General features: G+C 34.6%; 3 protein-coding genes across 5 annotated transcripts; 2 read left to right on the forward strand and 1 right to left on the reverse strand.

The window, feature by feature from the left end:
- Window positions 1-46: 46 nt before the first annotated feature.
- On the reverse strand, window positions 47-5,114 carry LOC118068566 (solute carrier family 26 member 6-like). 3 transcript variants are annotated; one of them, XM_035086046.1, is made up of 11 exons: window positions 5,043-5,114; window positions 3,065-3,175; window positions 2,540-2,812; window positions 2,295-2,461; window positions 2,020-2,187; window positions 1,810-1,914; window positions 1,591-1,724; window positions 1,348-1,510; window positions 1,025-1,225; window positions 665-913; window positions 47-583 (listed from the first exon to the last, which is right to left on the reverse strand). In XM_035086046.1, the coding sequence occupies exons 3-11, from the start codon at window positions 2,751-2,753 to the stop codon at window positions 146-148; spliced, it is 1,839 nt and encodes a 612-aa protein (XP_034941937.1). In that variant the 5' UTR covers window positions 2,754-2,812; window positions 3,065-3,175; window positions 5,043-5,114; the 3' UTR covers window positions 47-145. The 3 variants fall into 3 exon arrangements, with proteins under 3 accessions (XP_034941937.1, XP_034941936.1, XP_034941935.1); XM_035086045.1 differs by lacking the exon at window positions 5,043-5,114 and adding an exon at window positions 3,545-3,622; XM_035086044.1 differs by lacking the exon at window positions 5,043-5,114 and adding an exon at window positions 3,251-3,536.
- A 2,269-nt stretch (window positions 5,115-7,383) lies between these two features.
- LOC118068465 (uncharacterized) lies at window positions 7,384-8,155 on the forward strand. Its single transcript, XM_035085885.1, has 2 exons — window positions 7,384-7,541; window positions 7,617-8,155. Exons 1-2 carry the CDS (start codon window positions 7,470-7,472, stop codon window positions 8,058-8,060), a joined length of 516 nt encoding a protein of 171 aa, XP_034941776.1. The 5' UTR covers window positions 7,384-7,469; the 3' UTR covers window positions 8,061-8,155.
- Window positions 8,156-9,437: 1,282 nt separating this feature from the next.
- LOC118068296 (uncharacterized) lies at window positions 9,438-10,367 on the forward strand. The gene has a single exon (XM_035085595.1). The coding sequence runs from the start codon at window positions 9,438-9,440 to the stop codon at window positions 10,365-10,367; it is 930 nt and encodes a 309-aa protein (XP_034941486.1).
- Window positions 10,368-14,569: the final 4,202 nt, after the last annotated feature.

A 14,569-nucleotide genomic window follows, 5' to 3' on the forward strand; every position in this document is an offset into this window, starting at 1 on the left:
TTTTTAATATTTCAATACAAAATAATTTCATAAATAATGTCAAACATTTAAGTTTATAATAATTTATTAGTTAATTTCATTACGTAAAGATTTCTCATCGTCATGAACTTATTTTTATAATCGTTGATTATTAATTTCATCATCATCAACTAATAGCAAATATTTCTTTTGCGTAAGTTACTGCGTCATGAATTGTAACAAAAATGATGAATTGATGTTTTCCAGCAGCATATTTATCACATTTAAGAATACTTTCAAAAACTGGTGCTGAACATCCGGCTAAGTAAATAGGAATATTAATTGAAGCGAATTCATCTGAGATTGCATGTAAAATTGTAATTCCACTGGGATCAATATAACTCAATGCACTTAAATCCATAACAATGCATCGTAATTTTTGCTCTAGATCATCATCATAGTTACAGTCGTCAGTTATACTTTTAAGTTTCTTCATCCTTTTTTTTAATACTTTTTGTGGATTTACATTAACTAACTCAAATAGTCGTAACTTGAAATTATTTCTATTGGCAAAATTCAATCCTCCACAATAATGAAATATTTTTATACCCTTTAATTCAACTGTCTAAAAAATATACATAAGTTATGAATTAATGTAAATTATTTCTTACGATTCAAAAATCAAGAATTAATTTTTTTTACTTACTCCTTTGTATCTACTTATGTCTAAGTATAAATCAGTATTTGGCACATGTCCGAGCAAACAAGAGTAAGATTTTATACTGAGAAATAATATGCTTGCCAGAGATGTAAGTAAACCAAACAAAAGTCCAATATCGATTCCCACTAAAACAACAACTAAAAAAGTGACAATCCAAGTTATCCCATCTAACTTGCTGACCTTCCAAAAACGTCGTAGTTGTTTTGCTTGTAATAGCATGCCTTTCAAAGCAACCTAAAAAGTAATTGTGTTATAATTATTTGATATAATATTTACCAAATATTGTTTTGTTTTTCTAAAATATTTTTCTGGTTTAATATTGTTAATCTAATTCGATCTTCTTACAATGATTATTGATGCTAATACACATCTTGGCAAAGGTTCAAAAAATGGTCCGATCCATAGAAGAATAATTAATAAAATGGAGCAGGAAACAATACTAGCTATCTGAGTTTTTCCACCAACTGTTTGTTGAATTAAAGACCGACTTAATGATGCAGAAACGGGCATACAGAAAAAGAATGACCCAAATACATTACTCATGCCCTGAAAATATATGTAATTACATGGATTAGTTAGTTTCTTTTATTAGATTATACTTTAATTAATAAATTGATTTATGCTTATCCTTGATTCACTGAAAGATTTACAATTATACATTGAATTACCATCGCAAAAAGTTCTTGATTAGAATCAATATCGTATTGTAATTTTTGGGCAAATATTAAAGCCATAGAAAGTGTTACTGTGTAAGACACCATAGTGATAGCAATGCAATCAACGGCAACTATTGATAAAAGTTGAAAAGTAGGTAACTCGGGTTTTGGCAGTCTGTTAAATCATTAAACGTGTAGTAAAGTATCTGTATTCGTAATTAAGTTTACATATTATTATAATCGAAAGTTACGTACCCAGTTGGAATGTCCCCAACTGTTTGAATTTTGTATTTACCAGGTAAATCACAATAATTTGAGATCAAAGTTCCAGCAACAACAGCAATTAATTCAATTGGTATGGGCATATTACATTTTTTTTTCAACCATGGCTAAAAACATTAGTCCAATTATATTAAATCAATCTCAAGTATTTGTGATACGTTATAAACAGATTTTATAAAAATCCTATAATACCTTAAAAAATTCATCGTTGATTATCATAATTGCTATTGAAACTGCAGAAACAATCATAGCTGCAAAATTAGGATCATTAAGTACAGAAAATATATCTATTGTCGTCTGAAAAATAAATGAAACATATACGCTATTCAATCATTTGTTTTGTCACATAATTGAGATTATATGACTAATATAATATTTTAGTCCAGTGAAAAGTATACTTACAAAAATAACTTTAAAATGATCTATTTGTTGCTTTGGTAATTTTAGACCGAAGAGATCTTTTATTTGGGACATAAGTACATGAATGGCAGCTCCGGTCGTGAATCCATTTACTAAAGTTTCACTGAGTAGTGTGCTGATAATGCCCAAGCGTAAAAAAAACATCATTAACTACAAATAATTTAATCTCGTAACTAATTTTTATTTCATGCGTTAATTCTATAGATTTGACATTAACAAATAAGAAAAATTTTACATATACTCGTAAAAAACATTACTTGTAATATTCCTACTGTAAAAGTTACAGCCGTAGCTACTTGCATCGGTGAATACTGCGTAGAAGTAGTATTTATCATCTCAGTATTATTGATACCTAAATTATCTGTTGAATAAGAATATGAAGTCACAGCTTTACCAGTCATTAGACACACAATAGCAAAAGTACCTGAAAAATTAATTTTATTTTAGATCAATTATCAAGTGATTTTTTGAATTAATCATTACGTTAAAATTTCTGACTAACCCATAGAAACATGTTTAGAAGTTCCAAGTAAAAAATAGATTAATACTGGAAAAAATGCCATGTAAATGCCAATGACTGGTGGAACATTTCCTAATAAAGCATAAGCCATTCCCTGAGGGATATGCATTATTGCCACCGTAATTCCTGATATGATGTCTGATATTATATGTTCCTTCCATTTGTACTTCTTCAACCATTTTATGACTGGTAACATGGAAGTTATACATGATTGACAACTTTTATTTGCTAATGAGTTTGACACTCTCTTAATCACTGAAAATTTTTGACGTGTACTCATAATTTTACAATTGTTTAACATATATTGAAAAATATTTAAAGAATAAATGTTATTATATTAATATTAAAATTTTTTATTACTCTGTACAGATATTCCAAAACAGTCTAATAAAAATAACTTGAAAAAATAAAAACTTTTGTACCATCTTTATTTATGCATCACCTTCAAATGTTAAGTTATTTTGATAATCTTAATAATTTTATTTTAACTCAAAACTTAATACTTACATGAAAATTTTGGTTTTTCATAATAGAATTCTTGATTTAATGTATCTTGATTATAAAGCGGTCGATCAACCCTCAATCTTAGAATTAAATCCGGTTGTTTTTCATCTTGCTCTGAAGAAAAAACATAAGATAAGTCACAAATTCTAAAAATATTCAAGTAATGCAAATAAACGGCAAATTATGCACCTAATAAACTCATGATAACGATTTTAAGTGTTTTTTTTTATTACTATAATTCTATGAAATAAATTGCTTAACAAATACTCAAAATTTTATCGTAATTATAGCAAAGCTGGATATATGTTATGTGAAAAAATAAATAAAAACGATTTAATATGGGAACTTATATTCGCAAATGGCAGGCATATTTTTATGCCATATATCTCTTGGCCAGATGGGTGTATGTACCAAAATTATACTACCCTGAACATTTTTATTACTATACATTTGTACCGCAATACATAACCAAAGAATACAGACCCATAGAAGCCCAGGGCAATAGGATTTAAGGCTGGGCTGAAGTCAGAAAGTTTCCCGGAGTTGACTTTACGCCCTCGTGTTGTCCGGCAAAAGGCCGAAGCTTGACATCAACTGAAATTGAGTAGGTAACAGGGAAATCGTTCGAAAAATGATAATTTTCAGGGATGCACTACAAAAAGGGAGCCTTAGGGCACCAAGAAATTTACAAATTTCAGAATAATCTGTTTCGAGCAAGACAGAGCACAGAATATATCTATTTATCTCCGTCTTATTTTTCAGAGAAGACTGCGAGTTCGAACAGTTGACGAGCAAGCACATCCCCCACCCTCTGTTGCCAAGCCTGAAGCTTATGATATCTAAACGTAAACAAAGCAAATGAACATATGTTGGCTCTGTAGTCAGAAGATTCGACATTTATTTTACCGAACGGTGTTCGATTCCAATTGCGGAAAATTTTTGTTTTTTAATTCAAATTGCATGTAATTGCAATTTCATCATGGCGAAAATGAGTTTTAAATTTCAATTTTTATGTAAAATTATTTTTCAATCAATCGATGACAAATGAGACAATATTTGAACAGGGTCATTAACCTTTTTTTGTACAAATACATTGATAATAGCCTTTTTTAACAACTTATTAACAATAAAAAATAGTTTAAACAATCCGCGGCAAGTTCCGACACTTCACCGGCAAGCTCTACCCCCACTCTCTGTGCCCAAGCCTGCAGCTTATAATTTTCAAGCATCTTCACTATTATTGAAACCATAATAGCTCAGTGATTAGAGCACCAATCTTTTATTTTGCTGGGCAGGGTTCGATCCCAGTCATAGGCAATTTTTTTTTCTGTTTCTTGTTCAAGTGACTTTATATACTTATAAATCAATTCATATATTTGATTAAATTATTCTTCCAATTAATTACGAAAAAAAACTTGTTTTTCTGAAAATAAGCTGAGGGTGAGGAACGAGTTACTATGAATTCTCTTTTTTAGAAAATGTTGTCTCCAAAAGACTATAGGAATTAATTTTGAACTAATATAAACAACCAATTATTGTATTTATATAAAATTTTGATGAAAAAAAAAATTGGCTATAACTGGGATCGAACCCTAATCGGTAAAATGAAAGCTTGGTGTTCTACTCACAGAGCTAACATATCATCTCTGATATTATGTTTATGTTTATAAGTTGTATAATGCAGGCTTGAGTATGAAGGGTAGGGATAGAGCTTGCCAGCGAAGTGCCGGAACTCCCCGCGGACTGTTCCAACTACATACTTCTGAATATTTCTAAATTGCTTAAAAAAAAGCTACGTTCATATAGCTATAGTAAAAAAAGTGTTTGTAACCCTGTTCATATGTTTTCTGACTCGGCGTCGATAAATTACATAAATAATTGAGAAAAAAAAAATCAAATCGTTAGTACGAATTCATTTTAGCATGTTAATATTATAATTACATGCAAATCTAACAAATAAAAAAGAAAAAAAAAACTTTACCATGACTGGAATCGAACCCTGCCCATCAAAATGAAAGACCGATGCGCTAACCACCGAGCTATTATGATTACAAAACATTTATATATGCTCAAAAATTATAAGCTGCAGGCTTGGGCATAGAGAGTGGGGGTAGAGCTTGCCAGCGAAGTGCCGGAACTCGCCACGGATTGTTTAAACTACTTTTCAATGTTGATAATAATATGATTAACTTGTTAATAACATAACATTGTTAATACATGTAAAGATGTATAAGTTGTTAAACACAGGCTATTATCAATGTATTTATACAAAAAGAAAGTTTATGGCTCTGTTCAAATATTTTTCGACTTAGCGTCAATAAATTCAATGAATAAAGAGAAAAAAAAAATTGGTTATGACTGGGATCGAACCCTGCCCGGCAAAATAGAACTCTGACGCCCTAACCACATGGCCAGCATAATCTCGACATTGAGTTAATGTATATTTCTTTTTACACTACATGCTTGGATACGCCGACTTGGAATTGAGCTTCCTTATTAACATTTATACCTAATAAAAATGATAATAATGGATGAATATATGTATTTGAAGTTATTTGCAGGTATTATATTAATTAATGTTGAATGAGTATCATCATTTTTATTTATCCTAACTGCAATAGTCATCAAAGTGTAGGGCATTGTAAAGTGATACACTATGTTTACATCGCATACATATATTACCCGTACACACATACAGAATTTACTCGCCAAAATGCAGGGCACCATCAGTTCTGGATACGGATTGAGCATTTTTTCAATATGGATGACTGAGGTCATCTGCGAGCATAATGCTGTCACTTATCAGAGTTTTTTCAAACTAATTTTCCGGAGAATATCATCTGGAATACAAGATTTCTAATTATTTCTAAATTATTCAATTTTATACTATGAATTGATTTTTTTAACATTCAGACAGGTGGCAAGGACTGACGCAAACACGAATTTTGGGCGAAAAACGTATAAAAATGAAATAATTAGTGATTTTTCATCTGAATGATGTGGCCGCCATCTTGAAATTTAAGCGCGGCAAGTCAATTCATAATTTTTTCATTATTCTTTCTAATTTTTTTAATAAAAATATTCACTATATACAAAAAATTGTTGTTTACGTCAGTCTGGCATTGCTTCCTCTGTAATTTGGTACCTAATTTTATAGAAATAATAGTAAATTGGCGAAGAAATTAGAAATATCCCGATCCCATGTATTTGGATAGGGGGAATCAGTCGCCTTTCTGACTTCAGCCCAGCCTTAATGTCGCAGTAGAACGCTCAGTACTAACTGCGACCACAGATGTCGCAGCAGTCCAAATGAGTAGGCTGGAGATGGAGTGGCCAGCAGTCGTTGACCAAACGTCAATCGAACCAGTATTGAGTCAGTATGTAGATGAATGTTTGAATTTTTAGGTGATTTAGATAGCAGTAAACAATGATAACATGGATGAAAAAATTCATTAAAGAAACAACTAGGTAAACCACTAATCAGAGCCAGGTTATATTTCCGAAATTCTCGACTATTTCCAATTAGGATATCGCATTTTAAATAATGCAAATTTCGAATAAATGACAATGGAACATGATTTTTTCATCTTTTATAATTGAGAATTTTTTTAATTATCAACATTGAAGAATAAAAAATGGCAAAATTATGAATATCAGTCTGATGTAGAATTCTGTATAATTAAAATATCGAAAAGTCGGAAATCAAGCTCGCAGGCAATTATGAGAGCGTCCATTTTAGGGGAAAAAGTGCTTAAAACATAACTTTTCCATCTTTGAAAATTAATTACTTTGTCAATTATTAAGATTAAGAAATCAAAATTAGCAGAATTATACAAAATAGTCTAATGTATAATTCTGTATAATTAAAATAATGAAAAGCCGCGAATCAAGCTCGCGGCATTAATTATAATCGCAGCATAAAGGACATAAAAAACAATATTTTTTGCAAGAGGACAATAAATTTTAGTGATCTCCAGGTAATAATGTTATATATTCATAATCGGTAATAAAACATCTAAGAGTAGTGCCATAACATAAATTTCACACTATTCGATGTACCACCTAACCTTACTTACTAGATTGTATACATTTTTCTTGTAGACGAAGTCTAATTAACAAAATATTATCAACTCCTGGTAGAGTTTTAAGAGTGAGACTTTTTTCTAAATTCTTATAATTTTTTATGAATAAGCGGGGAGCCTATTCTTTTTATTATCCATCTCAAAAAGTTGAGAAGTCACGAGTACAGTGGTCTATCTTGCGGTAGAGACTATACTACAGGTAGTTTAGTAACTTTAGGTTAATCGGTCATTTCAATAAAAATGGAACCTGTCAGCAGAACATTCACTATTTATCGTTGAAACAAACTAAAAATAAGATTTATTAATTTTGAAATTTTCTTTTCAAGATGGAAATTGAATACTACCGTTTTGAATGGAAGGTCGGTACAGCACCTATGGATAATGAGGAGAACGTGATGGTAACTTTTTTTTCGAATATTTTTTTAATAAAAATTTTTAGGACAATATTAATATCACTAATTTATTCATGTTAGATCGATGATGCTTATAATATCCACTGCATAAAGAAGCATCCATTTTACGTCACAATTGAATTGCCCCGTACACTTATAGGACCTCGACTTATAATCTTCAGTTTGATCAATTCTTTATTACATAGTCAACTCATTGAACGCTGTGAAAAGCATACTAAATCTGATCGATTAACACAATTATGTCATAAAGCACTCCCATTAGTCATACATGAAGATCTTTCTTCGGATTACCCTTATAGGTATGCCCCGAATGGGAGTGTTGCAATCATACTGCCACCGCAACAGCAAGTACATGGAATTCCTGTTGCCATCAAGTGTTCATCAAAATGTACTCGAAAACCATTTAGTCTCATGGTATGCGTATTAAATGAAGAATTAGACGTTCCAATAAAAATTCTGCCGATGCACGTTTACGAAAATCGGACGGAATTGATTGATAGCTGACATAGTTCCTACATTTCTGGTGTCAACCGATTCTTGTAAATCCTTTAAGATGTTTTTTACTATTTTTTCAGCCAGTACGCTATCTCTAAAATCAATTTGAATAGACTGTAATCGCGGGAAATTCGCCATTTCTCGTCGTTCACTTAATATTCTATTCTAAAATTTATTGTCCTCTTGCAAAAAATATTGTTTTTTATGTCCTTTATGCTGCGATTATAATTAATGCCGCGAGCTTGATTCGCGGCTTTTCATTATTTTAATTATACAGAATTATACATTAGACTATTTTGTATAATTCTGCTAATTTTGATTTCTTAATCTTAATAATTGACAAAGTAATTAATTTTCAAAGATGGAAAAGTTATGTTTTAAGCACTTTTTCCCCTAAAATGGACGCTCTCATAATTGCCTGCGAGCTTGATTTCCGACTTTTCGATATTTTAATTATACAGAATTCTACATCAGACTGATATTCATAATTTTGCCATTTTTTATTCTTCAATGTTGATAATTAAAAAAATTCTCAATTATAAAAGATGAAAAAATCATGTTCCATTGTCATTTATTCGAAATTTGCATTATTTAAAATGCGATATCCTAATTGGAAATAGTCGAGAATTTCGGAAATATAACCTGGCTCTGATTAGTGGTTTACCTAGTTGTTTCTTTAATGAATTTTTTCATCCATGTTATCATTGTTTACTGCTATCTAAATCACCTAAAAATTCAAACATTCATCTACATACTGACTCAATACTGGTTCGATTGACGTTTGGTCAACGACTGCTGGCCACTCCATCTCCAGCCTACTCATTTGGACTGCTGCGACATCTGTGGTCGCAGTTAGTACTGAGCGTTCTACTGCGACATTAAATCCTATTGCCCTGGGCTTCTATGGGTCTGTATTCTTTGACATAACTACCATAAGTTTTTATATTGTATTAAATTACATTCCACCACGAAAAACGATGGCTGGTACGATATCTTATGTCGGTAAAAAAGAAAGTAATTCAACTTATTACCAAAGCGAAGCAAAAGATGGCAACATTTACTATGCTGCTGCGGCAGCTCGTGAGGCTTTGCCCACTTGCCGCATGGCGGCTCCACCGACCGGTTCAAGGAACCCATCTTGCGGCCAGGCGGCCAAGTTCCAAGCCGGCCATCACATATTCATCCCGCCAGTAACGTAACATGGCGTTTCAGTGACTTTTTACTGCGCTTTCTATTGTAACGTTTTCTAACTAAAAATTATCTTTGTTTGCTATAATTATTAATAAATAACTATTTGTTTATAAATAAATCTTATGTGGTTCGCCCTTTTTCCTTACGGCATCCCCACATAACTGGTGACCCGAACATTCTGATTATTCGATTGACATGGTGATAGATCATTCACCGGTGCGACAGCAACAACGTCAAAACGTACAAGTGGACAGCCCAAATTCTCCAGTCTTACCTAACCGAGAAGCAAACATGACTGAGCAAGCAGGAAACATTGTTTTTAATCAAGAACAAGCTCTTGAAATTTTTCAAACTCGAAAACCAAAAATTGCGCCATTTTGGAAATCAAGTCCAAAGCTATGGTTCGGACAAGTTGAAGCCGCGTTTGGTCTTGCGCGTATCACCTCGGATATGACTAAATACCAATACGTCATCACCAACCTCGATCCTGAGACTCTACCATTTATCTCCGACATCATGGAACGACTTCCAGATCAAGGTAAATACGAAGTCATAAAAGAACGTCTTATTAGTCAGTTCGACGAAACTAATGAGTCTAAATTACGTCGTATTTTGCGAGGAGCTGAATTTGCTGATGACAAACCATCAAACATGCTGCAACGGATGAGAAATCTAGCTGGAACTGAAGTTGGTGATAACATCCTTCGAACACTCTTCCTGGAACAACTTCCTGAGCATGTACGAGGCATCTTAGCTATCAGTGAGGTCGTTGATCTATCAAAACTCGCTCTCCAAGCTGATAAAATCATGGAAGTTTCTCGACCTAGCATCTTGGCGATAGATAACAACGGAAATGCATGTGCATCAACATCCTCAAAGTCAAAAACATCTCCAATGAATACTGAAGATCTGTCAACACAAATTGCAATTTTAACCAAGAATTTTGATGAGTTAAACCGCTACGTAAGACGTGATCGAGCCAGATCCCGAAGTAGATCACGAAATTCACAACAAAGTAACAACAACAATGATGGATTTTGTTTTTATCACAGTAGATTCGGAGAAAAGGCACGTAAATGCCGTCAACCCTGCAACTTCAAGAGTAATTCTCAGCCTTTAAACTAACAGAGCCTTCGGGGATGGTAGCGGGTATCTCTGAAGGTAATCGAACATCCCGTCTACAAGTGCAAGAAAAACAATCTGGTCTTAGATTTCTAGTCGATACAGGTTCTGACATTTCAGTCATGCCAAAGAGTAAAGTAATTATTAAAAGTAAGATTTTTGCACCAGTACCTAAAATCAAACTCTTCGCAGCCAATGGTTCTACCATTAACACCTTTGGTACTAAAACAATGACACTAGATCTTGGATTACGACGATCTTACTTATGGCCATTTACAATCGCTGATGTTACTCACCCTATACTAGGTGCTGACTTTATAAAACATCACGGCCTTCTGGTTGATCTTAAAAATCAACGACTAATTGACGCGCAGACAAAACTTTTTCTACCTGCAAAAATTAGTAGTTCAACACAACCAACAATCTGTTCTGTCATCAAGGAGCATCCGTTCTACGAAGTTTTAAAAGATTATCCTGACGTCACAAAACCAGCTGGTTGTAAACCACCACTTCATGGAGTTCAACATTACATTACGACTCGTGGTCCTCCAGTTAATGAACGTGCTCGTCGTCTAGCTGGCGAAAAACTCAAAGCAGCTAAAGCTGAGTATGAATACATGATGCAGCAAGGCTGGTGTTATCCATCAAACGGTGATTGGTCAAGTCCATTACATCTTGTTGAAAAGAAGACTGGTTCTTGGCGCGCCTGCGGTGATTATCGACGACTAAATCAAATCACTGTTCCTGATCGTTATCCAATACCTCACCTACGCGATTTTACACATCAACTTCAAGATTGTGAAATTTTTACTACTCTGGATCTGGATAGGGCGTATTATCAAATACCTGTCGCACCAGAAGATCGACCTAAAACCGCTGTCATTACACCATTTGGTCTTTTTGAGTTCAAGGTGATGACATTTGGATTGCGTAACGCTGCTCAAACTTTCCAACGCCTTATGGATACAATTCTTCGTGGATTAGATTTTTGTCATATCTATATTGATGACATTCTCATCGCTTCAAAGTCACGAGAAGAACATTTAAAACACATTCGAATAATTCTCGACAAATTACAGCAGCATGGTCTATCGATTAACCTCCACAAGTGTGTTTTTGCACAGCCTGAAGTTATTTATCTAGGTTATGCTATCTCAAAGGATGGAATAAAACCTCCTGCTAATCGAATCGAAGCAATCCTGAAGTATCCCAAGCCTGAGACCATCGCTAGTCTTCGAAGATTTTTAGGTTCCTGGAATTTTTATCGTCTAAACATGCCTAAAGCTTCAGAAGTCCACGCACCTTTAATTGACCTTACAGTTGGTGCTAAGAAAAATGACAAACGACCTGTTTCATGGAATGCTGAGGCAGAAAATGCTTTTGAAGAATGTAAAAAACTCCTAGCAAATGCAGTGCAGCTAGCTTACCCAGTTGATAACGCAAGTTTAACACTTCGTTGTGACGCATCTGACAAATCAGTAGGCGCAGCTCTAGATCAAATTATCAATGGAGTAAGACAACCTCTAGGTTTTTACACAAGCAAACTTACAAAGACTGAACGCAACTATAGCACATATGATCGTGAGCTTCTTGCAGTCTTTAAAGGTATCAAATTCTTCAAACATCTGATCGAAGGTCATGATTTTACAGTGGTTACTGACCATAAACCACTAACGTTCGCTTTCAATCAAGATTCTGACAAAGCTTCACCTAGGCAACAACGACAACTACAGTATATTAGTCAGTTTACAACAAAGATCGTTCACGTTCCAGGTAAAGAGAATGTAGTTGCTGACGCGTTATCGAGAATCAATTCTATCGATATGCCGACAATAGTTTCTACAGAAGATATCGCATCTGAGCAAGAAGGAGACGACGAACTCAAACATCTATTAGATTCAAAAACAACTTCACTGAAACTACGACAACTTCAAGTTGACAAATCTGGAAAAGTGATTTATTGTGATATTTCAGGTGACAAAATACGTCCATATATACCAGCTGTTCTACGAAGACAAATTTTTAACAACACACATAACCTATCTCATCCAAGTGGAAAAACGACAAAAAAGCTTATCAGTCAGCATTTTGTTTGGCCTTATATGAACCGTGACATCATCGAATGGGCTCGTACCTGCATGCCGTGTCAAAGAAGCAAAATTCATCGTCATGTTAAAAACATTCCACAACATATTGAAGTTCCTAGTGAACGTTTCAGACACGTCCACATCGATATAGTCACTATGCCACTATGTCAAGGTTATTCATACTGCCTTACCATGATTGATAGATTTACACGTTGGCCAGAAGCTATTCCTTTAAAAGACGTCACAGCAGATACCGTAGTAAATGCTTTCTTTTCTGGATGGGTTAGTCGTTTTGGAGCACCAGAAACAATAACGAGTGATAGAGGCGCTCAATTCGAATCAAGACTCTTTGACGCTCTCACAAAATTGATCGGATGTAGTCGCACTCGAACAACTGCATATCACCCTGCTTCAAACGGTATGATTGAACGATGGCATCGATCTTTAAAATCTGCTTTAATGTGTCATGCTACAAGTGATTGGGTTAGCACTCTTCCAGTTGTTCTCTTAGGACTACGTACTAGTGTTAAAGAAGATATTAAAGCAACTGCAGCTGAGATGTTGTATGGCACAACACTTCGACTTCCTGGAGAATATTTTATCGACGAAGAAGTAGGTCCAGAACCTCAAATTTTTGTAGAAAAATTCAGGGAAATCATGAGAAACGTGCGCTCAGTACCTACTGCACATCACATCAAGACTCGAGTTTTCGCACACAAAACACTTTATACGTGCACTCATGTTTTTGTTAAAGTCGAGAGAGTCAAACGACCACTTGAACCACCCTACGATGGTCCATACGAGGTACTGAACAGAATCTCAGACTACGTTTTCGAAGTAAACATCAATGGTGTTCCTACAACAGTTTCGACACAGAGATTAAAACCAGCTTTTGTTGAAAACGCAGACATAGTCGCTCCAACAGGGCCTACTCCATCTCAGGCACCTTCAACGTCTTCGGCAGCTACTCCAGCATCTGTTCCAGTGTCTCCGGCATCTTCTCCAGTGATCCAGCGTCCAACAGCTCTACGCACCTATTCAGCTAAAAAAAGGGTTCAATTCGTGACAGCTAAAAATATTAACTGCCACTCAAGGGGGGCTACTGCGGCAGCTCGTGAGGCTTTGCCCACTTGCCGCATGGCGGCTCCACCGACCGGTTCAAGGAACCCATCTTGCGGCCAGGCGGCCAAGTTCCAAGCCGGCCATCACATATTCATCCCGCCAGTAACGTAACATGGCGTTTCAGTGACTTTTTACTGCGCTTTCTATTGTAACGTTTTCTAACTAAAAATTATCTTTGTTTGCTATAATTATTAATAAATAACTATTTGTTTATAAATAAATCTTATGTGGTTCGCCCTTTTTCCTTACGGCATCCCCACACTGCATATATATATTCCTGGAATTGATTTTGAAAATCGAGAATTGAACTCGTGGTCTTTCTGGTCTATTTGATTTATTTATAAAACAAAAGTTAAAAGAAAAAGAAAAGTTACATTTGTGCACGTACAGTGCGTGGGGCTGCTGCCTGGTCTCAGGTGGGTGGATGGAGTCAGAGCCAGGAGGAGTTGGTGAAGAAGAATTTGGTATTGAATGCTATCCACGTGCTTCACATAACCTCACCGGAGAGGCTATTGAAACAATTAAAAAGTCGGAATTGTACAAGAGCCTTAATGAAGAGTTTAGAATGGGCAAGAGAAATAAAACCAGTCAGGTGTATGATAGCAGGGAAGCTGCAGCTAAGAACAAAGTTGTAGATCGGAGTAGAAGTCACAGTCCGCTAAGGAAAGTTCCAGAATCAAATAGAAGTCTTTTGAGCAACACAATACAGAATGAGTCGTTGCGAATAAACTTGTCACAAGATAATGGTAGTCAGGAAAGGAGAGAGGTTCTTATCTTCGAAAAAACAGATAAAGGACCATATACTATTTTTGTTAAGGAAGGAAAAAGGGTACTTGAAAAGAAACAGCTGATGACTTTAGAAGTGGCTAGACTATTAACAGGAGTGGCAATTAAATTTGACAGAATCGAAGCTCACACTAAAGGTATTTGGCAAGTTACTTTTTTTTCACGCGACAAGGCTAATTCTGCTCTCAAAAATGTTTATTTAGAAAAACA

Source organism: Chelonus insularis, unplaced genomic scaffold (assembly GCF_013357705.1).
Source record: "Chelonus insularis isolate UGA/USDA-ARS -01 unplaced genomic scaffold, ASM1335770v1 contig_3_pilon, whole genome shotgun sequence".
Taxonomy (NCBI): Eukaryota; Metazoa; Arthropoda; class Insecta; order Hymenoptera; family Braconidae; genus Chelonus; species Chelonus insularis.